At 40.0% G+C, this 26,247-nt stretch overlaps 1 protein-coding gene across 1 annotated transcript in view; it reads left to right on the forward strand.

Moving 5' to 3' along the window:
- The window catches only part of SVEP1 (sushi, von Willebrand factor type A, EGF and pentraxin domain containing 1), a 234,079-nt gene that overhangs the window by 166,558 nt on the left and 41,274 nt on the right, over positions 1-26,247 (forward strand). The window contains exons 37-39 of the mRNA XM_023202055.3: positions 12,708-13,380; positions 15,434-18,225; positions 19,414-19,639. Coding sequence (XP_023057823.2) covers positions 12,708-13,380; positions 15,434-18,225; positions 19,414-19,639 — 3,691 coding nt within the window. The remainder of the gene's footprint in view (positions 1-12,707; positions 13,381-15,433; positions 18,226-19,413; positions 19,640-26,247) is intronic.

Raw genomic sequence — 26,247 nt, forward strand, 5'->3', positions numbered from 1 at the left:
TCTCTCTCTCTCTCTCTCTCTCTCTCTCTCTCTCTCTCTCTCTCTCTCTTTATATACTTTAAGTTCCAGGGTACATGTGCACAAAATACAGATTTGTTACATATATATACATGTGACATGTTGGTGTGCTGCACCCTTTAACTCTTCATTTACGTTAGGAATATCTCCTAATGTATCACTCCCCTCCTATCCCCAACCCCACAACAGGCCCAATGTGTGATGTTCCCTATCCTGTGTCCAAGTGTTCTCATTGTTCAGTTTCAACCTATGAGTGAGAACATGCGGTGTTTGGTTTTCTGTCCTTGCGATAGTTTGCTCAGAATTGTGGTTTCCAGCTTCATCCATGTCCCTACAAAGGACATGCCTTCATCCTTTTTTATGGCTGCATAATATTCCATGGTGTATATGTGCCACATTTTCTTAATCTAGTCTGTCATTGATGGACATTTGGGTTGATTGCAAGTCTTTGCTATTGTGAATAGTGCCGCAATAAACATATGTGTGCATGTGTCTTTATAGCAGCACGATTTATAATCCTTTTGGCATATACCCAGTAATGAGATGGGTGGGTCAAATGGTATTTCTAGTTCTAGATTCTTGAGGAATCACTACACTGTCTTCCACAATGGTTGAACTAGTTTACAGTCCCACCAACAAAGTAAAAGTGTTCCTATTTCTCCACATCCTCTCCAACACCTGTTGTTTCCTAACTTCTTAATGATAGCCATTCCAACTGCTGTGAGATGGTATCTCATTGTGGTTTTTGATTTGCATTTCTCTGATGGCGAGTGATGATGAGCATTTTTTCATGTGTCTGTTGGCTGCATAAATGTCTTCTTTTGAGAAGTGTCTGTTCCTATCCTTCGCTGACTTTTTGGGGTTGATTTTTTTCTTGTAAATTTAAGTTCTTTGTAGATTCTGGATATTAGCCCTTTGTCAGATGGGTAGATTGAAAAATTTTTCTCCCATTCTGTAAGTTGCCTGTTCACTCTGATGGTAGTTTCTTTTGCTGTGCAGAAGCTCTTTAGTTTAATTAGAACCCATTTGTTAATTTTGGCTTTTGTTGCCATTGCTTTTGTTGTTTTAGACATGAAGTCCTTGCCCATGCCTATGTCCCAAATGGTATTGCCTAAGTTTTCTTCTAGGGTTTTTATGGTTTTAGGTCTAACATTTAAGTCTTTTATCCATCTTGAATTAATTTTTGTACAAGGTGTAAGGAAGGGATCCAGTTTCAGCTTTCTACATATGGCTCCCAGTTTTCCAGCACCATTTATTAAATAGGGAATCGTTTAGCCATTCCTTGTTTTTGTCAGGTTTGTCAACAATCAGATGGTTGTGGATGTGTGGTATTATTTCTGAGGGCTCTGTTCTGTTCCATTGGTCTATATCTCTGTTTTGGTACCAGTACCATGCTGTTTTGGTTACTGTAGCCTTGTAGTATAGTTTGAAGTCAGGCAGAGTGATGCCTCCAGCTTTGTTCTTTTGGCTTAGGATTGTCTTGGTAATGGGGGCTCTTTTTTTGGTTGCATATGAACTTTAAAGTAGTTTTCTCTAATTCTGTGAAGAAACTCATTGGTAGCTTGATGGGGATGGCATTGAATCTATAAATTACCTTGGGCAGTATGGCCATTTTCACAATATTGATTCTTCCTATCCATGAGCATGGAATATTCTTCCATTTGTTTGTGTCCTCTTTTATTTCATTGAGCAGTGGTTTGTAGTTCTCCTTGAAGAGGTCCTTCACATCCCTTGTAAATTGGATTCCTAGGTATTTTATTCTCTTTGAAGCAATTGTGAATAGGAGTTCACTCATGATTTTGCTCTCTGTCTGCTACTGGTGTATAGGAATGCTTGTGATTTTTGCACATTGATTTTGTATCCTGAGACTTTGCTGAAGTTGCTTATCAGCTTAAGGAGATTTGGGGCTGAGATGATAGGGTTGTCTAAATATACAATCATGTCATCTGCAAACAGGGACAATTTGACTTCTTCTTTTCCTAACTGAATACCCTTTATTTCTTTCTCCTGCCTGATTGCCCTAGCCAGAACTTCCAAAACTATGTTGAATAGGAGTGGTGAGAGAAGGTATCCCTGTCTCGTGCCAGTTTTCAAAGGGAATGCTTCCAGTTTTTGCCCATTCAGTATATTGCCTCTGGGTTTGTCATAAATAGCTCTTATTATTTTGAGATACGTTCCATCAATACCGAATTTATTGAGAGTTTTTAGCTAAAGGGCTGTAGAATTCTGTCAAAGACCTTTTCTGCATGTATTGAGATAATCTTGTGATTTTTGTCTTTGGTTCTGTTTCTATGCTGGATTATGTTTATTGATTTCCATATGTTGAACCAGCTTTGCATCCCAGGGATGAAGCCCACTTGATCATGGTGGATAAACTTTTTGATGTGCTGCTGGATTTGGTTTGCCAGTATTTTATTGAGGACTTGTGCATCGATGTTCATCAGGGATGTTGGTCTAAAATTCTCTTTTTTTGTTGTATCTCTGTCAGACTTTGGTATCAGGATGATGATGACCTCATAAAATGAGCTAGGGATGATACCCTCTTTTTCTATTGATTGGAATAGTTTCAGAAGGAATGGTACCAACTCCTCCTTGTACCTCTGGTAGAATTCGGCTGTGAATCCATCTGGTCCTGGACGTTTTTTGGTGGGTAGGCTATTAATTGTTGCCTCAATTTCAGAGTCTGCTATTGGTCTATTCAGGGATTCAACTTCTTCCTGGTTTAGTCTTGGGAGAGTGTAAGTGTCCAGGAAATTATCCATTTCTTCTAGGTTTTCTGGTTTATTTGCATAGAGGTGTTTATGGTATTCTCTGACGGTAGTTTGTATTTCTGTGGGGTCGGAGGTGATATCCCCTTTATCATTTTTTATTGCATCTATTTGATTCTTCTCTCTTTTCTTCTTTACTAGTCTTGCTAGCAGAATATCAATTTTGGTGATCTTTTCAAAAAACCAGCTCCTGGATTCATTGATTTTTTGGAGGGTTTTCTGTGTCTCTATCTCCTTCAGTTCTACTCTGATCTTAGTTATTTCTTGCCTTCTGCTAGCTTTTGAATGTGTTTTCTCTTGCTTCTCCAGTTCTTTTAATTGTGATGTTAGGGTGTTAATTTTAGATCTCTCCTGCTTTCTCTTGTGGGCATTTAGTGCTGTAAATTTCCTTCTACACACTGCTTTAAATGTGTCCCAGAGATTCTGGTATATTGTATCTTTGTTCTCATTGATTTCAAAGAACATCTTTATTTCTGCCTTCATTTCGTTATGTACCCAGTAGTCATTCAGCAGCAGGTTGTTCAGTTTCCATGTACTTGAGCGGTTTTGATTGAGTTTCTTTGTCCTGAATTCTAGTTTGATTGCACTGTGGTCTGAGAGACAGTTATAATTTCTATTCTTGTATATTTGCTGAGGAGTGCTTTACTTCCAATTATGTGGTCAATTTTGGAATAAGTGTGATGTGGTGCTGAGTAGAATGTATATTCTGTTGATTTGGGCTGGAGAGTTCTGCAGATGTCTCTTAGGTCTGGTTGGTGCAGAGCTGAGTTCAATTCCTGGATATCCTTGTTAACTTTCTGTCTCGTTGATCTGTCTAATGTTGACAGTGGGCTATTAAAGTCTCCTGTTATTATTTTATGGGAGTCTAAGTCTCTTTGTAAGTCTCTAAGGACTTGCTTTATGAATCTGGGTGCTTCTGTTTTGGGTGCATATATATTTAGGATAGTTAGCTCTTCTTATTGAATTGATCCCTTTACCATTATGTAATGTCCTTCTTTGTCTCTTTTGATCTTTGATGGTTTAAAGTCTGCTTTATCAGAGACTAGTATTGTAACCCCTGCCTTTTTTTGTTTTCCGTTTGCTTGGTAGATCTTCCTCCATCCCTTTCTTTTGAGCCTATGTGTGTCTCTGCATGTGAGATGGGTCTCCTGAATACAGCAAACTGAGGGGTCTTGACTCTTTATCCAATTTGCCAGTCTGTGTCTTTTAATTGGACCATTTAGTCTATTTACATTTAAGGTTAATATTGTTATGTGTGAACTTGATCCTGTCATTATGATATTAGCTGGTTATTTTGCTCGTTAGTTGATGCAGTTTCTTCCTAGCATTAATGGTTTTTACATTTTGGCATGTTTTTGCAATGGCTGGTACTGGTTGTTCCTTTCCATGTTTAGTGCTTTCTTCAGGATCTTTTGTAGGGCAGGCCTGGTGGTGACAAAATCTCTCAGCATTTGCTTGTCTGTAAAGGATTTTATTTCTCCTTCACTTATGAAACTTCATTTGGCTGGATATGAAATTCTGGGTTGAAAATTATTTTCTTTAAGAATGTTGAATATTGGCCCCCACTCTCTTCTGGCTTGTAGAGTTTCTGCTGAGAGATCTGCTGTTAGTCTGATGGGCTTCCCTTTGTGGGTAACCCAACCTTTCTCTCTGGCTGCCCTTAACATTTTTTCCTTCATTTCAACTTTGGTGAATCTGACAATTATGTGTCTTGGAGTTGCTCTTCTCGAGGAGTATGTTTGTGGCGTTCTCTGTATTTCCTGAATTTGAATGTTGGCCTGCCTTACTGAGTTGGGGAAGTTCTCCTGGATGATATCCTGCAGAGTGTTTTCCACTTGGTTCCATTTTCCCCATCACAAAAGCTAGCAGGCACACCAATCAGACATAGATTTGGTCTTTTCACATAATCCCATATTTCTTGGAGGCTTTGTTCATTTCTTTTTGCTCTTTTTTCTCTACATTTCTCTTCTCACTTCATTTCATTCATTTCATTCATTTGATCTTCAATCACTGATAATCTTTCTTCCCGTTGATCGAGTCAGTTACTGAAGCTTGTGCATTTGTCACGTAGTTCTTGTGTCATGGTTTTCATCTCTGTCTGTTCTTTTAAGGTCTTCTCTGCATTGATTATTCTAGTTATCCATTCGTCCATTCTTTTTTCAAGGTTTTTAGTTTCTTTGCGCTGGTTACATAGTTCCTCCTTTAGCTCTGAGAAGTTTGATTGACTGAAGCCTTCTCTCAACTCATCAAAGTCATTCTCCATCCAGCTTTGTTCCGTTGCTGGCGATGAGCTGCGTTCCTTTGGAGGGGGAGATACGCTCTGATTTTTTGAATTTCCAGCTTTTCTGCACTGCTTTTTCCCCATCTTTGTGGTTTTATCTGCCTTTGATCTTTGATGATGGTGACGTACTGATGGGGCTTTGGTGTGGGTGTCCTTTCTGTTTGTTAGTTTTCCTTCTAACAGTCAGGACCCTCAGCTGCAGGTCTGTTGGAGTTCACTTGAGGTCTACTCCAGACCCTGTTTGCCTGGGTATCAGCAGCAGAGGCTGCAGAAGATAGAATATTGCTGAACAGCGAGTTTTGCTGTCTGATTCTTGCTCTGGAAGCTTTGTCTCAGGGTGTATCCACCCGTGTGAGGTGTGATGTGTTGGTCTGCACCTAGTGGGGGATGTCTCCAAGTTAGGCTACTCAGGGGTCAGAGACCCACAGGCAGTCTGTCCGTTCTCAGATATCAACCTCCATGCAGGGAGAACCACTGCTCTCTTCAAAGCTATCAGACAGGGACTTTTACATCTGCAGAGGTTTCTGCTGCTTTTTGTTTAGCTATGCTCTGTCCCCAGAGGTGGAGTCTACAGAGGCAGGCAGGCTTCCTTGAGCTGCGGTGGGCTCCACCCAATTCGAGCTTCCCAGAGGCTTTGTTTATCTACTTAAGCCTCAGCAATGGCAGGCACTCCTCCCCCAGCCTCGCTGCCACCTTTCAGTTAGATCTCCGGCTGCTGTGCTAGCAATGAGGGAGGCTCCATGGGCATGGGACCCTCTGGGCCAGGTGTGGGATATAATCTCCTGTTTTGTCATTTGCTAAGACCCTTGGTAAAGTGCAGTATTAGGGTGGGAGTTACCTGATTTTCTAGGTGTTGTTTGTCTCAATTTCCCTTGGCTAGTAAAAGGAATTCCCTTCCCCCTTGCACTTCCCAGGTGAGGCCATGCCTTGCCCTGCTTCAGCTCTCGCTGGTCAGGCTGCACCTGTGGACCAGCCTCAACTATCCAACACGCCCCAGTGAGATGAACTTGGTACCTCAGTTGAAAATGCAGAAATCACCCATCTTCTGTGTTGCTCACACTGGGAGCTGGAGGCTGGAGCTGTTCTATTCGGTCATCTTGGCAGAGGGGGCCCAAATCACTTTTTAAATGCAGTCACTGCTTATTTATATTCATTTACATGTCTATTAATTTTTTTCACCACTGTTTCTTTTTGCATCATAGTCTTTCCATTTGGGTTTAATGTTTCTACTTACTGAAGATGCTCTTTGCATCTTTTCCAGCAAGAGTCATGAATTATACAGTCTTTGTCAGAAACTAATAGTATTTTGCCCTTGCTCTTGAATTGTAGTTTAGCTGAGTGTACAAATCTACACTGACAGTGTTTTCCATAAGTATTTTGAAGCTATTATTCCATTGCCTTATGATTCTAATGTTGCTATTGAGAATTCCATTATGAGTCTAATTTAGAGATCCTCAGTCAAGGACAATATTGCCCTCCTAGGATATTTGACAATGTCTGGAGATATTTTGGGTTGTCACAACTTGGGGGGAAGATGCTACTAGCATCTGATAGTTAGAATCCAGGAAAAATGCTAAATATCCTACAATGCACAGAACAGTCCTCCACAACTAAGAATTATCTGGTCCACAATGTCAGTAGTGCTGAGATTGAGAAACTCTGGTCAAATTCTTGTTTCTGTATAAGTAATATGTTTTCTCTTTGGTTACTTTTTTAAAACTTGTCTTTGTTGTTTTAGTGTTTCGCTATGAGATGACTACAGTGTAGTTATTGTCATTCATCCTGTCTGGGACTCATTGTACTTCTTACATCTGAGAATTTATATCTTTCACCAATTTTAGAATATTCTCAGTCATTTTCACTGCAATTATTTTCTGTTTCTCACTTTCTGTTTTCTGTATTTCTGGATGTTTTATTAGATATATGTTCGCCCTTCCCATAATATTTTTCATGCTAATTAATCTGTCACATTTTTCATCTCTTTCAAAACCTATTACATTTGGATAATTTCCTCACATATCTCTTCCAGTTCACTGATTTTTCTTCTAAAATCTGTAGTCTGTTTTTGAATATGTCCATTGTTTTTAATTTTTATGTTCCACATTTTTATTTCCAGAATTTCTATTTACTTTTTCAAACATTTCTTTTTTTATAGTCACTTTTAATAGAATTTTGAGTCTTTCTTTTGTCCTTATTTCAACATACTTATTTCATACTATTTTTTATATTTTAGAACTTTTTTCTGTTATCTCATTTATCAGTGCTCTAACTTTGCAGTTTTTTCTGTCTGCTGACCCATTTGTGATAGAAAATATGTTTGTGTGTGTTATGACTTCAGATTGTGCCCTTATAGTAAACAGTGCTTGTTTTATCTATGGCAACCCCTTATTTTCTAAGTATGTAGATTTTTTTCTACCAGATGTCTCAGGAGTATCACCAGCCAAGAACCTAGTTTTACATTAATTTATCAATTTGAAGGTTTTCCATACAAAGTGAATGGTATAAATTCTAAACTCCAATCCACATGAGGTACAGACTTCGCTATTGCTATTTTAACTCCGAAGCTATACTTTCTATCCTCTCGACTTCCCTTCTTTGTCTAATCCAAGGTCAACCATAGCATCCATTTACAAGTTTGCTTTTCTGTTTGTAATTTTCTCTTCATTTCTGGCACATGGAAATTTCCTTTCTTGTCAGCTCAGCTATGCATTTAAAATAATTTGTGTTATAATTCATCAAGTATTACAGAGGGAGGGTTTTCAGACTATTGTATAGCAGAACAAGAAGTCAGCACTCATCTTATCTCCTTACTTATTTTCTATTTCTTTCCCCCAAGGAGTTGATTGGCATAGGTCTACATGCCATGTGTCTTGTTCCAGTCAAGGATGGCATTGCTCTGTTCAAGTCATGGCCTTTGTAAAATGTGACCTGTCTTACTGTCTTCAACTTCTCAAGATGCTGTTGGCCTTATTAGAGTATTAAAGTTTATTTCCTTCTCCAGTCCCTCTTAACTCTGTCTCCTCCCTTGGGGCTGCCTAGCACAGACCACTGCCCTGCACACAATGTAAGCCTCCTGGGTCTTATATCAGCCACATGCTTACTGTGTGTACATACACACATTTTTGCATCTGTCTCACCGTGTTTTCCTCCTATACCCGTGTTGTGCTTTTCATTGACCTTTCCTTGAATTATAAGGGCAAGGTCCACTCTCAAGCTTAGGACAAAAACACAGAGACTTTCAGAGACTTAAGTGATATAATGATTGCCAGGGAAAGAAAGGAGCAAGAAGTCTCATTTCTGTGTCCTACCCTAAACTTGGCCTCCCAAATTCATCTTTTATCAATACATATCCCTCAAACATAGAGGGTTTTCAGTTGTTTGCTCAAATATGTAAGTGATCGTTTGTTTCTCATTTTCCTTTTCATGCTCATGTTTATACTCCTTGGTGAGAAACTCAGAGGGAAGAAAGGGTTATTGCCACCCTAAAATCCTAATTAAATTTTTCCTTTTGATTCTTCTCAAATACAAACTTCTAAATGCAGTTATTAAATATGTGCAGACAAAAATCTTTGATGATTATTATTAATTGAAAACATAATTACTGATGCTGGTTTATGCTTCCTATTGTTCTTATTAAATTGCAGCTGTTTAAATATCTAGTAGGCTGCTCTTTTAAGGCTCTTTTGCTAAGACGGAAGAGCTAATAATGCATTTGGGAGCTCTCTCATAAAGCTCTCCAGGCACATGCGCATTAGTAAGCTTCTACCCAGTGTGTCAATCAATTCACTGCAAATTGCATCTGAAAATTATTCTGCCCATTTTCAAAGGATTTTTTTTGTTATGATTCCAGAAAAATGCAAATTTGTTCCAGCCAGTTTATCCTAAGATGTGTTCTTCTAAAGCATCAATGTGATATTGATGGACTATTATTCCTTGGAAGTATAGAGTAAAACAATGTGTTTTATAGTGTGTATGGCATGGTTTTTAGTAAATATCTGCAAGAGTGTCCCCAATGCCTCTTGAATGAGAATACCAAGTGCTACACAGAATTTAATTAAATACTCCATCGTTTTAGATTTATACCAGTTCCAATTTTTCCTCCTTTTGTAGGCAACATTTAAAGAGCATATCTCGTTCTTTGCAGAAAACTTTATTCTCTAAGTGATTCTTTAAGAAATGGGTAAAATATGTCCCCTGTAAATTTTAATACACACTTCAGACTTTTAACATCATGAAATAGTGCAGCAGTTTTATCAGAGACCAGTTATAGTGCTATCTATAAAATAGCTAACAATTAATTTCTCCTTTTTTGTTGTGGGAAACTATACCCTTCTTTAGCTTTTTTTTTTTTTTTTGAGACAGAATCTCACTCTGTTGCCTAGGCTGGAGTACAATGGCGTGATCTTGACTGACTGCAACCTCTGCCTCCCAGGTTCAAGTGATTCTCCTGCCTCAGCCTCCCAAGTAGCTGGGACAGGCGCTTGCCACCATGCCCGGCTAATTTTTGTATTTTTTAGTAGAGACGGGGTTTTGCCATATTGGCCAGGCTGGTCTTGAACGCCTGACCTCAGGTGGCCCGCCCACCTTGGCCTCCCAAAGTGCTGGGATTACAAGCGTGAGCCAACACACCCTGTCTTTAGCATCTTAAAAGACTTACTGATCTATTTTAGAAGATACTTATTTTTAATAAACTCCTATCCTCATTTTCATGAGATCAGTTATCTAGTTATCTAAAGCACTGATGTCCCTATCACTCAGGAAATTATGAGGGCTTTAGGAGCTCTGTGTCAGGTACTGGGGACAGAGATAAAATACGTATTTCTTATGATGTGACACAGTTAATCTATTCCTGCCACCTCTTCATCCATCAAACATGACAATAACCCAGTCAAAAAATACACAAGATCTTAGTTTTTGCCACTTGCTTTTCCAGGTGCTTGTATGCCATTCCTAATTATATGTAAATTCCCAATATGTTGCCTGGCTGTATCACACTCCCATTGGCTAATGCTACTTTTCTGTCTTGAATGATTCTTCTTCCACTTCTATTCTCTCATAACTCCCCTCAAGAGTCATTTTATCTGTGAGGCCTTTCCTCCCCTTCCCATTCTTCAGAATCAGTCACTTCTCCTTTAAGCAACCCCTATAGATGCGAAGAGACCTACAATGCGCCAGGTAGTTGATGGGGTGAAGAGAACAACAGAAGTGTAAACAAGTAAATTCATTTTTGGCTTTGCATCTGTGCACTAAGCAAGTAACTCTGGCACATAGCAGGGCTCTTCAGAGTTATTTAAGAAGCACTAAATGTTAATTGAGAGTCATCAAGAAAAGTCAAGGTCTTAGGTTAGATCACAAGCTATTGTAGGTCCTTAGAAATTATGAGTAGTGTCAAAAATGCATACATTAAATTCATTTATTCAAAAATTACGTATTTAGTGGTAATCGTCCCTTAAATCATAGAACAGCCTTGCTGTGATTTTCCATTAGGAAATCGACTTATTTTCCATAAGTCGTTGGTGGTGATTTTCCAGAAGCTTAGGGGTCAGAGGCCTAACAAAGTGTTGCCAAATTACAAAACACAAATTCTTGTGTTTTCAAGAGACTTTGAGGAGTCTAAAAGATTCTGGAGGCAGATACTTCTCCCTCAAAGCAGCTGATCCCATGAAATAAAGGAAGAATTTTATAGATGGCACAATGAACCCTTATAAATCAGGGATGGTTAAGGCCATGTCTGTGAACTTCAGCCAACGAAATATGCTAGCAACATCAAGGAATTCATGAAAGTAATGATGCATGGTTCAAAGTGTGCACATGATGTCAATTGTGCTATAAAACATCAGAAGCCTCAACAAAAGGAACTTCTACCCAACACATCCTACACAAGAATTGTAGAATCTAGGTACTCAGACCAGGATAGATTTTTTTAATAATAAACTTACGCTCTTAGTATATTTTCTGTATATACCTTCCTGAATTCTCTTAGATAGAAGCCATCTACAAGTTAAGTTCAGATCTTCATACAAAGAACTGAGCCTATCTAAAGCAATGAAATGCAGCAGGCCCTAACTGGGGGCTGTACTATTGGGGATGTCTGAGTATTCATTTTGAGACCACTTCCATCCATAGCATGATGTGTGAACTTAGGTAAGGTGGATTCATATAGCTCTGCTGATTCACTGTTATTTTTTCCTAATTTCTCTGTCACTTGTAGATTTCATAAATATTGCCAGTTAGGATGAAGGAATTTCAACCTCTCTATAATAGCTGATGCTTTATAAAAGTAAAAGAGATCTCAGGAGAAATATTTGATAACTAATGACTTAATCTTTGCTAATGGGTGGATCAAATAATTTGTATTAGTGACACTGCAATACAGTTTGCCCAGGACACCCAGAAAGTATGATCCAACCTGCTTCACTTTCAAAACGGAGAGAGACAGAGACAGAGTAGTGTTGTGGAAAAAGTGTAGGTGTTGGCATCTGATCAACCAAATTCTGATCCCAACTCTGCTGCTTACAGCTGTGTGACTTCAGGCAAGTTTCTAAGCCTGTCTGAACCACCATTCACTTCATTTTCTTACAATGAAGAAATTAATATGTCCAAGCAGGATTAAACTAGGTACTCAATTATTTTATTTCCCTTACCCTTAATTAGTATCAAAATGACTGGCTAATCAGGTGTTAGAGATTTTTTCAAAACTCCAATTTTCTGTTCAGTAAGAGAGCAATGATGAAAATAAGCATGACTCAAATATAATTATTCTAATACTGCGTATCCTAGTCTTTTGTTCTATCTCATTGACAGAGCACTTAAGAGTAATTTTAGATTTTTGTAAGTCACCAATCCATCATTATATATGGGCAAACACCTCTGCATAAAGAAAGACTGGGGTTTACTAAGAAAAATTTATTCATACTGATCGAATAGCAGAGCCATATGCAGAAGACACCTTTTAACTCTAACCACATGGGGTAAAGGTTTAGGAGACATTGGAGACTGAAATTATAATCACTGTTTTAAAATTATCTAAATATCAGTACATAACAATGAGCTATATGTAGGCTAAACGTGGCATTGTACGTTATGGCTTAAGAACAAACAAAGACAAGTGCTAAAATCAACAAGTAAAAACCATCCAAAGGCAGATATAATTCCATATTTAAGTTGAGTCAAATAGCACTATAAAGCTTACTCCTCAATTTTATTTTTTTAAAGTATAGCAATTATTAGAGTTCCTTAAATAGCAAAAAATCTTATTAAATCCATTTCCCTTGTGAATGAGTATTAGTATTAATATCACAATGTATTGACATAACTCAAATGAAAGTCATTTGATCAATAAGCTCAATATTTAAAGAGTCAATATTATTTTAAAGATAACATTAAAGTCATTGTTGGGAAGATTTAAATAAATGTTTCTGAACAAACATTAATTTTATTAATTAATTAGTATCACAATATATTGACATATCTCAAGTGAAAGTCATTGGATCAATAAGCTCAGTATTCAAAGAGGAAATATTGCTTTAAAGATCAATTTAAAGTCATTGTGGGAAAGATTAAAAAAATGAAAACAGAGTAAGAAGACACAAACACTTTTTCTCAAAGATTATGCTTATTCTTTCTTCCCAATCTCACAGCTATACTCTTGCTGGTCCTGACACCATTGAATGCCTGGCCAATGGCAAGTGGAGTAGAAGTGACCAGCAGTGCCTGGCTGTCTCCTGTGATGAGCCACCCAATGTGGACCACGCCTCTCCAGAGACTGCCCATCGGCTCTTTGGAGACATTGCATTCTACTACTGCTCTGATGGTTACAGCCTAGCAGACAATTCCCAGCTTCTCTGCAATGCCCAGGGCAAGTGGGTACCGCCAGAGGGTCAAGACATGCCCCGTTGTATAGCTCATTTCTGTGAAAAACCTCCATCGGTTTCCTATAGCATCTTGGAATCTGTGAGCAAAGCAAAATTTGCAGCTGGCTCAGTTGTGAGCTTTAAATGCTTGGAAGGCTTTGTACTGAACACCTCAGCAAAGATTGAATGTATGAGAGGTGGGCAGTGGAACCCTTCCCCCATGTCCATCCAGTGCATCCCTGTGCGGTGTGGAGAGCCACCAAGCATCATGAATGGCTATGCAAGTGGATCAAACTACAGTTTTGGAGCCATGGTGGCTTACAGCTGCAACAAGGGGTTCTACATCAAAGGGGAAAAGAAGAGCACCTGTGAAGCCACAGGGCAGTGGAGTAGTCCTATACCGACATGCCACCCGGTATCTTGTGGTGAACCACCTAAGGTGGAGAATGGCTTTCTGGAGGTAAGAGACCAATAAGCAAATGGTTCATGGCTTTTGTCACTGGGCCCATCAATATATAAACAAAACAAATAATTGAGTCCAAACACTGCCAAGTTCACTAAGGCATGGAAACTGGAATTTACTATTATCACTAACAAAGAATCATGATAATCTTTTTAACATTTAACATCTCTCGATGAATTAATTCATCTGCCTAAGGTTGTGAATCACTTTCTGGAGGTAGGAGACTGATTAGCAAATAGTCTGCGGCTTTCATCACTTACACGGCCAGCCCATTGTGATGAACCCACTATTCAGAAGCAGGGGCAATGAACACATTAATTATTGAAAAACAAATGGCTAAAATCTACAGGTAGTGAAGACTAGAAAGAAAATTAATAAAGATGATTATGAATCTTTAATATATAACTTTCTGCATTTTACTAGTGTATAGGCATTTCAAGTGCTTTGTGGCAACAGCTTAGCCCTAAATAGGAAGTTAGAATAAACCAATTTTAATATAATATTATTTTGTTTTATAGAGGTTTTTCAGGATGGATATATGCTTTATTTTATGGAAAGCAAGGTCTAAATGGAACCTAGAGAAATATAATTTTAAATGTCTAGACAAAAGAGTAAACCAAATAATGTAGTTTTTACAATTCTGTTTTGGTAAACCTAAATGTAATTTCACTGTGATGGACAAAATAATTCAGTCCAACCCAAATATGTCCTGCTTTCACACTAACGGCTGTCTTCTCAATAAGCCTACCAAGAAAATAGGAATAAGAATCTATTCCCCCAAATCAAGGGCCATCTGAAACTGACCGTATTCTAATTAAACAGTTTTTTAAAACCCACATATATATACATGGTACAATCTTTTCTCCTTTATATTCAAAATAGCAAAACAACAGTAAAAGCCTTTTATTTAAGGCTTTTGCTTACATTTAGTAGCTTTTCATTGGAAGAGGGTATAGAGTATAAGTAAAGAGGTGTTCATTTATAAATTTAACGAATATTTCTAGAGCTCCTACTTGGTACCAGGTACAGTTCTGAGAATCGGTGACCTAGCATCATTTAACAACACAGGATACATGTGTAATGGCATGGTGCTTACATGCATGGGAGACACACAAGCAATGCATAAACAAAATGAGTAACTTGGTTTATTTGTTTATGAACTGTTACATTACACGTGTTTGAATTTTGAGATCATGAATGTTTTAAAAGATAATGTTTATTTTCTATTGTGTACAGCAGCAATTTTTAAGAAAAGTGTTAATATAAACAAAACTTTGATAGTATTCTTAAGACATACCCATAAAAACATTTTATTTGCCTATTTATGATCTAACAACATTAACAAATACATGTTCATTGTTTATGTGCTTCTTTACTAGCATTTCTTTGGGCAGAAAGTTTTTTTTTTTTGAACCTACTGAGTAATTTATCATTTTTAGTATTGCCTCATCACTTCACCAATCAACATATAGATCACTGATCTTTTACTTGTTATGGGCTCAACACTGTAGTAAACATTTCTGCAGTGGGGATTACTTAATTTGATTTTCTTTTTTTTTCTTTCTTCCCTTTAGACAGAGTCTTGCTCTGTCTCCCAGGCTGGAGTGCAGTGGCACGATCTCGGCTCACTGCAACCTCTGCCTCCTGGGTTCAAGCGATTCTCCTGCCTCAGCTTCCCAAATAGCTGGGATTACAGGCACACACCATCATTGCCTAGCTAATTTTTGTACAGGTTTCACCATGTTGGCCAGGCTGGTCTCGAACTCCTAATCTCAAGTTATCCTCCCACCTTGGCCTCGCAAAGTGCTGGGATTGTAGGCATGAATCATCGCGCCCAGCCTCATTTGACTTTCTACTATCACTTTCGCTTATTTAAAAAAAAAAAATAGAATGGACCTATTGGAAAAACTATAAATCATTTGCTTACATCCTAATTGATTCATTGTAACATAGACCTTTTAGTTTAGTTCTTTTTCACTATCCAAGGATTTAGTTAACACCATCATCTGTTATACAAATTGCACTCACTTGCTTTCTTCCTATTGCACAGCATACAACTGGCAGGATCTTTGAGAGTGAAGTGAGGTATCAGTGTAACCCGGGCTATAAGTCAATTGGAAGTCCTGTATTTGTCTGCCAAGCCAATCGCCACTGGCACAGTGAATCCCCTCTGATGTGCATTCCTCTCGACTGTGGAAAACCTCCCCCCATCCAGAATGGCTTCATGAAAGGAGAAATTTTTGAAGTAGGGTCCAAGGTTCAGTTTTTCTGTAATGAGGGTTATGAGCTTGTTGGGGACAGTTCTTGGACATGTCAGAAATCTGGCAAATGGGATAAGAAGCCAAACCCAAAGTGTGTGCCTGCCAAGTGCCCAGAGCCACCCCTCTTGGAAAACCAGTTAGTATTGAAGGAGTTGACCACCGAGGTAGGAGTCGTGACATTTTCCTGTAAAGAAGGGCACGTCCTGCAAGGTCCCTCTGTCCTGAAATGCTTGCCATCCCAGCGATGGAATGACTCTTTCCCTGTTTGTAAGATGGTTCTTTGTACCCCACCTCCCCTAATTTCCTTTGGTGTCCCTGTTCCTTCGTCTGCTCTTCATTTTGGAAGTACTGTCAAGTATTCTTGTGTAGGTGGGTTTTTCCTAAGAGGAAATTCTACCACCCTCTGCCAACCTGATGGCACCTGGAGCTCTCCACTGCCAGAATGTGTTCCAGTAGAATGTCCCCAACCTGAGGAAATCGCCAATGGAATCATTGATGTGCAAGGCCTTGCCTATCTCAGCACAGCTCTCTATACCTGCAAGCCAGGCTTTGAATTGGTGGGAAATACTACCACCCTTTGTGGAGAAAATGGTCACTGGCTTGGAGGAAAACCAACATGTAAACCCATTGAATGCCTGAAACCCAAGGAGATTTTGAATGGCAAGTTCTCTTACACAAACCTACACTATGGACAGACCGTTACTTACTCTTGCAACCGAGGCTTTCAGCTCGAAGGTCCCAGTGCCTTGACCTGTTTAGAGACAGGTGATTGGGATGTAGATGCCCCATCTTGCAATGCCATCCACTGTGATTCCCCACAACCCATTGAAAATGGTTTTGTAGAAGGTGCAGATTACAGCTATGGTGCCATGATCATCTACAGTTGCTTCCCTGGGTTTCAGGTGGCGGGTCATGCCATGCAGACCTGTGAAGAGTCAGGATGGTCAAGTTCCATCCCAACATGTGTGCCCATAGACTGTGGCCTCCCTCCTCATATAGATTTTGGAGACTGTACTAAAGTCAAAGATGACCAGGGATATTTTGAGCAAGAAGACGACATGATGGAAGTTCCATACCTGACTCCTCAACCTCCTTATCAATTGGGAGCAGCGGCTAAAACCTGGGAAAATACAAAGGAGTCTCCTGCTACACATTCATCAAACTTTCTGTATGGCACCATGGTTTCATATACCTGTAATCCGGGGTATGAACTTCTGGGGAACCCTGTGCTGATATGCCAGGAAGATGGAACTTGGAATGGCAGTGCACCTTCCTGCATTTCAATTGACTGTGACTTGCCTGTTGCTCCTGAAAATGGCTTTTTGCGTTTTACAGAGAGTAGCATGGGAAGTGCTGTGCAGTATAGCTGTAAACCTGGACACATTCTAGTGGGCTCCGACTTAAGGCTTTGTCTACAGAACAGAAAGTGGAGTGGTGCTTCCCCACGCTGTGAAGCCATTTCATGCAAAAAGCCAAATCCAATCATGAATGGATCCATCAAAGGAAGCAACTATACATACCTGAGCATGTTGTACTATGAGTGTGACCCTGGATATGTGCTGAATGGCACCGAGAGGAGAATATGCCAGGATGACAAAAACTGGGATGAAGATGAGCCCATTTGCATTCCTGTGGACTGTGGTTCGCCCCCAGTCTTAGCCAATGGCCAGGTAAGAGGAGACGAGTACACATTCCAAAAAGAGATTGCATACACTTGCAATGAAGGGTTCTTGCTTGAGGGAGCCAGGAGTCAGGTTTGTCTTGCCAATGGAAGTTGGAGTGGAGCCACTCCTGACTGTGTACCTGTCAGATGTGCCACCCCACCACAACTGGCCAATGGGGTGATGGAAGGCCTCGACTATGGCTTCATGAAGGAAGTGGCATTCCACTGTCATGAGGGCTACATTTTGCACGGTGCTCCAAAACTCACCTGTCAGTCAGATGGCAACTGGGATGCAGAGGTTCCTCTCTGTAAACCAGTCAACTGTGGACCTCCTGAAGATCTTGCCCATGGCTTCCCTAATGGTTTTTCCTTTATTCATGGGGGCCATATACAGTATCAGTGCTTTCCTGGTTATAAGCTCCATGGAAATTCGTCAAGAAGGTGCCTCTCCAATGGCTCCTGGAGTGGCAGCTCACCTTCCTGCCTGCCTTGCAGGTGCTCCACACCAGTAATTGAATATGGAACTGTAAATGGGACAGATTTTGACTGTGGAAAGGCAGCCCGGATTCAGTGCTTCAAAGGCTTCAAGCTCCTAGGACTTTCTGAAATCACCTGTGAAGCCAATGGCCAGTGGAGCTCTGGGTTCCCCCACTGTGAACACACTTCTTGTGGTTCTCTTCCACTCATACCAAATGCGTTCATCAGTGAGAGCAGCTCTTGGAAGGAAAATGTGATAACTTACAGCTGCAGATCTGGATATGTCATACAAGGCAGTTCAGATCTGATTTGTACAGAGAAACGGGTATGGAGCCAGCCTTATCCAGTCTGTGAGCCCTTGTCCTGTGGGCCCCCACCGTCTGTCGCCAATGCAGTAGCAACTGGAGAGGCACACACCTATGAAAGTAAAGTGAAACTCAGGTAAGACCTTGGCTCTAGAGTCTCTAAGGGGTGCAGGCAGGAGGATTATAAAATGAAATGTGATAGATCAAAAATTTTGCTGATTGGGAAGAAAACATCATCTCTGAACTGCTCTCCAAACACTGGTGCTTTTAACACTTGGCTTTATTCTACCTACAATTAGGTAGAAATCCACTGAGTATAAAAATAAATTGATACTTTTTTCAGACATGTTTCTAATGTAATTATCATGACTATCATATTCTGTTGAGCTTCATGAAACAGCAAGATCCTCTAACTAGCTTGAAAAGCTCTGGCATCATGAAGCTGTTTTTTAAACATCATGATAGTAAATTTTCTGATCATAACTTTGTGGTTATATTTACACATGCAAATATTGGGAACCTAAGGCAAAAAACTGAATAATTCAGGCCATGATCATGCCAAAAATCAGGATTAAAAGAAATATCTCATGTAAAGGACCTAGAACAGCACTTGGCGCAAAGTAGGTATTAATAATACATATTAATTATGCTGTATTCCTACTCGTATCTGAGTCCATTTTGGACTTTGTCTAGAATTTCCTGAACTATTAGCTGTTTATGGAATAAAAATGAATTCAATAATCATATTGTCCACAATAAGGTAAATAACATCAAAAACAAAGTAACTTTAGTCTTGGCTAACTTTTCATGTGGATCACTGAGAACTGATCTGGTTATTACTTTTTTTTTGGTTTTTGAGACAAAGTCTTGCTCTGTCACCCAGGCTGGAGTGCAGTGGCATGTTCTTGGCTCACTGCAGCCTCAACCTCTTTGGTTCAAGCAATCCTCCCACCTCTGCCTCCCAAGTAGCTGAGACTACAGGCATGTGCCACCATGCCCAGCTAATTTTGTTTATTTTTTATAGAGATGAAGTCTCACTATGTTGCCCAGCCTAGTCTCAAGCTCCTGGACTCAAGTGATCCTCCTGCCTCAGCCTCCCAAAGTGCAGGGATTACAGGCGTGAGCCACCGCACCCAGCTTAACTGGTTGTTATTGTTATGTTGGTGTTTTTGTATGGCAATGCCATCCACCTGACAGTACAATCAATTTTGATATGTTGCGCAAAATGTCTACTGAGCCTTGTAACAGCTTCCTAAGTCCAAGAATAGATCAGAAACTATATTGTACTTCCTTTAAGGCACTCATTTTTGTATTTCCATTGCAGATGTCTGGAAGGTTATACGATGGATACAGACATAGATACATTCACCTGTCAGAAAGATGGTCGCTGGTTCCCTGACAGAATCTCCTGCAGTCCTAAAAAATGTCCTCTGCCAGAAAACATAACACATATACTTGTTCATGGGGACGATTTCAGTGTGAATAGGCAAGTTTCTGTGTCATGTGCAGAAGGGTATACCTTTGAGGGAGTTAACATATCAGTATGTCAGGTAAGATTCTGTCTTAATTAGAATGTGTAATGCCTATATATACATATATTGCCAAGTGAACAGCATCTATAATAGTAATCCCAAAAAGAAAAGAAGTCTCAAGTTTTCACTCATGTCAAAGGATTTGAGAAATTTCTTGGTAGAAATATAATCAAATGTATGTTTTTTCTGCAATATTCCCACTTTAAGAAAGTGCCATGGTTAGGTAAAATATTAAGATTTCTATAACAATATATTTATAACAAATTAACCATAAATCTTATTATTAAAAGAGGGTCTTTGTGTAGAAATCAGCCATGGACTATGCCCCATATGTTTCCAGTTTTAGTGGAAAGACGAAAGTTTGCAGAAGCAGACAGATAATTGGTGTAAAATCTTCTCTCTGCTATTTGCTACTTGTAAGTAGTAATTTTAAGAAAGTTGCTTAAAATTTCTGAGCTTTGTTTCCTTATTTGTAAAAAAAAAAAAAAAAGTGTATTATTACACGTATCTTGTATAGTTGGTGAGAAACGAGGTAAATAATGGAGGAAAGTTCCTGCTTCTACAACCTTGGTCTTTCCACTAAAACTGGAAACATATTGGGCATAACCCATGCTGATTTCTATGCATAGAGACTTTTTTTTATTATTATACTTTAAGTTCTAGGGTACATGTGCATAACGTGCAGGTTTGTTACATATGTATACATGTGCCATGTTGGTGTGCTGCACCCATCAACTCGTCAGCACCCATCAATTCATCATTTATATCAGGTATAACTCCCCAATGCAATCCCTCCCCCCTCCCCCCCTCCCCATGATAGGCCCCATTGTGTGATGTTCCCCTTCCCGAGTCCAAGTGAGCTCATTGTTCAGTTCCCACCTATGAGTGAGAACATGCGGTGTTTGGTTTTCTCTTCTTGTGATAGTTTGCTAAGAATGATGGTTTCCAGCTGCGTCCATGTCCCTACAAAGGACGCAAACTCATCCTTTTTTATGGCTGCATAGTATTCCATGGTGTATATGTGCCACATTTTCTTAATCCAGTCTGTCACTGATGGACATTTGGGTTGATTCCAAGTCTTTGCTCTTGTGAATAGTGCCACAATAAACATACGTGTGCATGTGTCTTTGTAGTAGCATAATTTATAATCCTTTGGGTATATACCCAGTAGTGGGATGGCTGGGTCATATGGTACATCTAGTTCTAGATCCTTGAGGAATCGCCATACTGTTTTCCATAATGGTTGAACTAGTTTACAATCCCACCAACAGTGTAAAAGTGTTCCTATTTCTCCACATCCTCTCCAACACCTATTGTTTCCTGATTTTTTAATGATTGCCATTCTAACTGGTGTGAGATGGTATCTCATTGTGGTTTTGATTTGCATTTCTCTGATGGCCAGTGATGATGAGCATTTTTTCATGTGTCTGTTGGCTGTATGAATGTCTTCTTTTGAGAAATGTCTGTTCATATCCTTTCCCCACTTTTGGATGGGGTTGTTTGTTTTTTTCTTGTATATTTGTTTGAGTTCTTTGTAGATTCTGGAAATTAGCCCTTTGTCAGATGAGTAGATTGCAAAAATTTTCTCCCATTCTGTAGGTTGCCTGTTCACTCTGATGGTAGTTTCTTTTGCTGTGCAGAAGCTCTTTAGTTTAATGAGATCCCATTTGTCAATTTTGGCTTTTGCTGCCGTTGCTTTTGGTGTTTTAGACATGAAGTCCTTGCCCATGCCTATGTCCTGAATGGTACTACCTAGATTTTCTTCTAGGGTTTTGATGGTATTAGGTCTAACATTTAAGTCTCTAATCCATCTTGAATTAATCTTCGTATAAGGAGTAAGGAAAGGATCCAGTTTCAGCTTTCTACTTATGGCTAGCCAATTTTCCCAGCACCATTTATTAAATAGGGAATCCTTTCCCCATTTCTTGTTTTTCTCAGGTTTGTCAAATATCAGATGGTTGTAGATGTGTGGCATTATTTCTGAAGGCTCCGTTCTGTTCCATTGGTCTATATCTCTGTTTTGGTACCAGTACCATGCTGTTTTGGTTACTGTAGCCTTGTAGTATAGTTTGAAGTCAGGTAGCGTGACGCCTCCGGCTTTGTCCTTTTGACTTAGGATTGTCTTGGCAATACGGGCTCTTTTTTGGTTCCATATGAACTTTAAAGCAGTTTTTTCCAATTCGGTGAAGAAACTCATTGGTAGCTTGATGGGGATGGCATTGAATCTATAAATTACCTTGGGCAGTATGGCCATTTTCACAATATTGATTCTGCCTATCCATGAGCATGGTATGTTCTTCCATTTGTTTGTGTCCTCTTTTATTTCACTGAGCAGTGGTTTGTAGTTCTCCTTGAAGAGGTCCTTTACATCCCTTGTAAGTTGGATTCCTAGGTATTTTATTCTCTTTGAAGCAATTGTGAATGGAAGTTCATTCATGATTTGGCTCTCTGTTTGTCTGTTACTGGTGTATAAGAATGCTTGTGATTTTTGCACATTAATTTTGTATCCTGAGACTTTGCTGAAGTTGCTTATCAGCTTAAGAAGATTTTGGGCTGAGACGATGGGGTTTTCTAAATATACAATCATGTCATCTGCAAACAGGGACAATTTGACTTCTTCTTTTCCTAACTGAATACCCTTGATTTCTTTCTCTTGCCTGATTGCCCTAGCCAGAACTTCCAACACTATGTTGAATAGGAGTGGTGACAGAGGGCATCCCTGTCTTGTGCCAGTTTTCAAAGGGAATTTTTCCATTTTGCCCATTCAGTATGATATTAGCTGTGGGTTTGTCATAAATAGCTCTTATTATTTTGAGGTACGTTCCATCAATACCGAATTTGTTGAGTGTTTTTCGCATGAAGGGCTGTTGAATTTTGTCAAAAGCCTTTTCTGCATCTATTGAGATAATCATGTGGTTCTTGTCTTTGGTTCTGTTGATATGCTGGATTACGTTGATTGATTTGCGAATGTTGAACCAGCCTTGCATCCCAGGGATGAAGCCCACTTGATCATGGTGGATAAGCTTTTTGATGTGCTGCTGAATCCGGTTTGCCAGTATTTTATTGAGGATTTTTGCATCGATGTTCATCAGGGAGATTGGTCTAAAATTCTCTTTTTTTGTTGTGTCTCTGCCAGGCTTTGGTATCAGGATGATGCTGGCCTCATAAAATGAGTTAGGGAGGATTCCCTCTTTTTCTATTGATTGGAATAGTTTCAGAAGGAATGGTACCAGCTCCTCCTTGTACCTCTGGTAGAATTCAGCTGTGAATCCATCTGGTCCTGGGCTTTTTTTGGTGGGTAGGCTATTAATTGTTGCCTCAATTTCAGAGGCTGCTATTGGTCTATTCAGGGATTTAACTTCTTCCTGGTTTAGTCTTGGGAGAGTGTACGTGTCCAGGAAATTATCCATTTCTTCTAGATTTTCTAGTTGATTTGCGTAGAGGTGTTTATAGTATTCTCTGATGGTAGTTTGTATTTCTGTGGGGTCGGTGGTGATATCCCCTTTATCATTTTTTATTGCGTCTATTTGATTCCTCTCTCTTTTCTTCTTTATTAGCCTTGCTAGCGGTCTGTCAATTTTGTTGATCTTTTCAAAAAACCAACTCTTGGATTCATTGATTTTTTGGAGGGTTTTTTGTGTCTCTATCTCCTTCAGTTCTGCTCTGATCTTAGTTATTTCTTGCCTTCTGCTAGCTTTTGAATGTGTTTGCTCTTGCCTCTCTAGTTCTTTTAATTGTGATGTTAGAGTGTCAATTTTAGATCTTTCCTGCTTTCTCTTGTGGGCACTTAGTGCTATAAATTTCCCTCTACACACTGCTTTAAATGTGTCCCAGAGATTCTGGTATGTTGTATCTTTGTTCTCATTGGTTTCAAAGAACATCTTTATTTCTGCTTTCATTTCGTTATGTACCCAGTAGTCATTCAGGAGCAGGTTGTTCAGTTTCCATGTAGTTGAGCGGTTTTGATTGAGTTTCTTAGTCCTGAGTTCTAGTTTGATTGCACTGTGGTCTGAGAGACAGTTTGTTATAATTTCTGTTCTTTGACATTTGCTGAGGAGTGCTTTACTGCCAATTATGTGGTCAATTTTGGAATAAGTGTGATGTGGTGCTGAGAAGAATGTATATTCTGTTGACTTGGGGTGGAGAGTTCTATAGATGTCTATTAGGTCCGCTTGGTGCAGAGATGAGTTCAATTCCTGGATATCCTTGTTAACTTTCTGTCTCGTTGATCTGTCTAATGTTGACAGTGGAGTGTTGAAGTCTCCCATTATTATTGTATGGGAGTCTAAGTCTCTTTGTAAGTCTCTAAGGACTTGCTTTATGAATCTGGGTGCTCCTGTATTAGGTGCATATATATTTAGGATAGTTAGCTCTTCCTGTTGGATTGATCCCTTTACCATTATGTAATGGCCTTCTTTGTCTCTTTTGATCTTTGATGGTTTAAAGTCTGTTTTATCAGAGACTAGGATTGCAACCCCTGCTTTTTTTTGTTCTCCATTTGCTTGGTAGATCTTCCTCCATCCCTTTATTTTGAGCCTATGTATGTCTCTGCATGTGAGATGGGTCTCCTGAAGACAGCAGACTGATGGGTCTTGACTCTTTATCCAGTTTGCCAGTCTGTGTCTTTTAATTGGAGCATTTAGTCCATTTACATTTAAGGTTAATATTGTTATGTGTGAACTTGATCCTGCCATTATGATATTAACTGGTTATTTTGCTCATTAGTTGATGCAGTTTCTTCCTAGGCTCGATGGTCTTTACATTTTGGCATGTTTTTGCAATGGCTGGTACCAGTTGTTCCTTTCCATGATTAGGGCTTCCCTTCAGGGTCTCTTGTAAGGCAGGCCTGGTGGTGACAAAATCTCTAAGCATTTGCTTATCTGTAAAGAATTTTATTTCTCCTTCACTGATGAAACTTAGTTTGGCTGGATATGAAATTCTGGGTTGAAAATTCTTTTCTTTAAGAACGTTGAATATTGGCCCCCACTCTCTTCTGGCTTGTAGAGTTTCTGCCGAGAGATCTGCTGTCAGTCTGATGGGCTTCCCTTTGTGGGTAACCCGACCTTTCTCTCTGGCTGCCCTTAAGATTTTTTCCTTCATTTCAACTTTGGTGAATCTGGCAATTATGTGTCTTGGAGTTGCTCTTCTGGAGGAGTATCTTTGTGGTGTTCTCTGTATTTCCTGAATTTGAATGTTGGCCTGCCCTGCTAGGTTGGGGAAGTTCTCCTGGATGATATCCTGTAGAGTGTTTTCCAATTTGGTTCCATTTTCCCCCTCACTTTCAGGCACCCCAATCAGACGTAGATTTGGTCTTTTTACATAATCCCATACTTCTTGCAGGCTTTGTTCATTTCTTTTTCCTCTTTTTTCTTTTGGTTTCTCGCTTCATTTCATTCATTTGATCCTCATTCACTGATACTCTTTCTTCCAGTTGATCGAGTCAGTTACTGAAGCTTGTGCATTTGTCACGTATTTCTCGTGTCATGGTTTTCATCTCTGTCATTTCTTTTATGACCTTCTCTGCATTAATTAGTCTAGCTGTTAATTCTTCCACTCTTTTTTCAAGATTTTTAGTTTCTTTGCGCTGGGTACGTAATTCCTCCTTTAGCTCTGAGAGGTTTGATGGACTGAAGCCTTCTTCTCTCATCTCATCAAAATCATTCTCTGACCAGCTTTGATCCGTTGCTGGCGATGGGCTGTGCTCCTTTGCAGGAGGAGATGTGCTCTTATTTTTTGAATTTCCAGCTTTTCTGCCCTGCTTTTTCCCCATCTTTGTGGTTTTATCTGTCCCTGGTCTTTGATGATGGTGACGTACTGATGGGGTTTTGGTATAGGTGTCCTTCCTGTTTGATAGTTTTCCTTCTGACAGTCAGGACCCTCAGCTATAGGTCTGTTGGAGATTGCTTGAGGTCCACTCCAGACCCTGTTTGCCTGGGTATCAGCAGCAGAGGTTGCAGAAGATAGAATATTGCTGAACAGCGAGTGCAGCTGTCTGATTCTTGCTTTGGAAGCTTCCTCTCAGGGGTGTACTCCACCCTGTGAGGTGTGGGGTGTCAGACTGCCCCTAGTAGGGGATGTCTCCCAGTTAGGCTACTCAGGGGGCAGGGACCCACTTGAGCAGGCAGACTGCCCCTTCTCAGATCTCAACCTCCGTGTTGGGAGATCCACTGCTCTCTTCAAAGCTGTCAGACAGAGTCGTTCGCGTCTGCACAGGCTTCTGCTCCTTTAGCTGAGCCCTGTCCCCAGAGGCGGAGTCTAGAGAGACAGGCAGGTTTCCTTGAGCTGCTGTGAGCTCCACCCAGTTCGAGCTTCCCAGTGGCTTTATTTACCTACTTAAGCCTCAGGGATGGCGGGCGCCCCTCCCCCAGCCTCGCTGCTGCCTTGCGGTTAGATTGCTGCAGACTGCTGTGTTAGCAAGGAGGGAGGCTCCGTGGGCGTGGGACCCTCCCGGCCAGGTGTGGGATATATTCTCCAGTGTGCCGGTGTTACAGCGCAGTATTGGGGTGGGAGTTACCCGATTTTCCAGGTGTTGTGTGTCTCAGTTCCCCTGGCTAGGAAAAGGGACTCCCTTCCCCCTCCCGCTTCCCAGGTGAGGCGATGCCTCGCCCTGCTTCAGCTCTCGCTGG

The sequence above is a fragment of the Piliocolobus tephrosceles genome, chromosome 14, assembly GCF_002776525.5.
Source record: "Piliocolobus tephrosceles isolate RC106 chromosome 14, ASM277652v3, whole genome shotgun sequence".
NCBI classification, from domain to species: Eukaryota; Metazoa; Chordata; class Mammalia; order Primates; family Cercopithecidae; genus Piliocolobus; species Piliocolobus tephrosceles.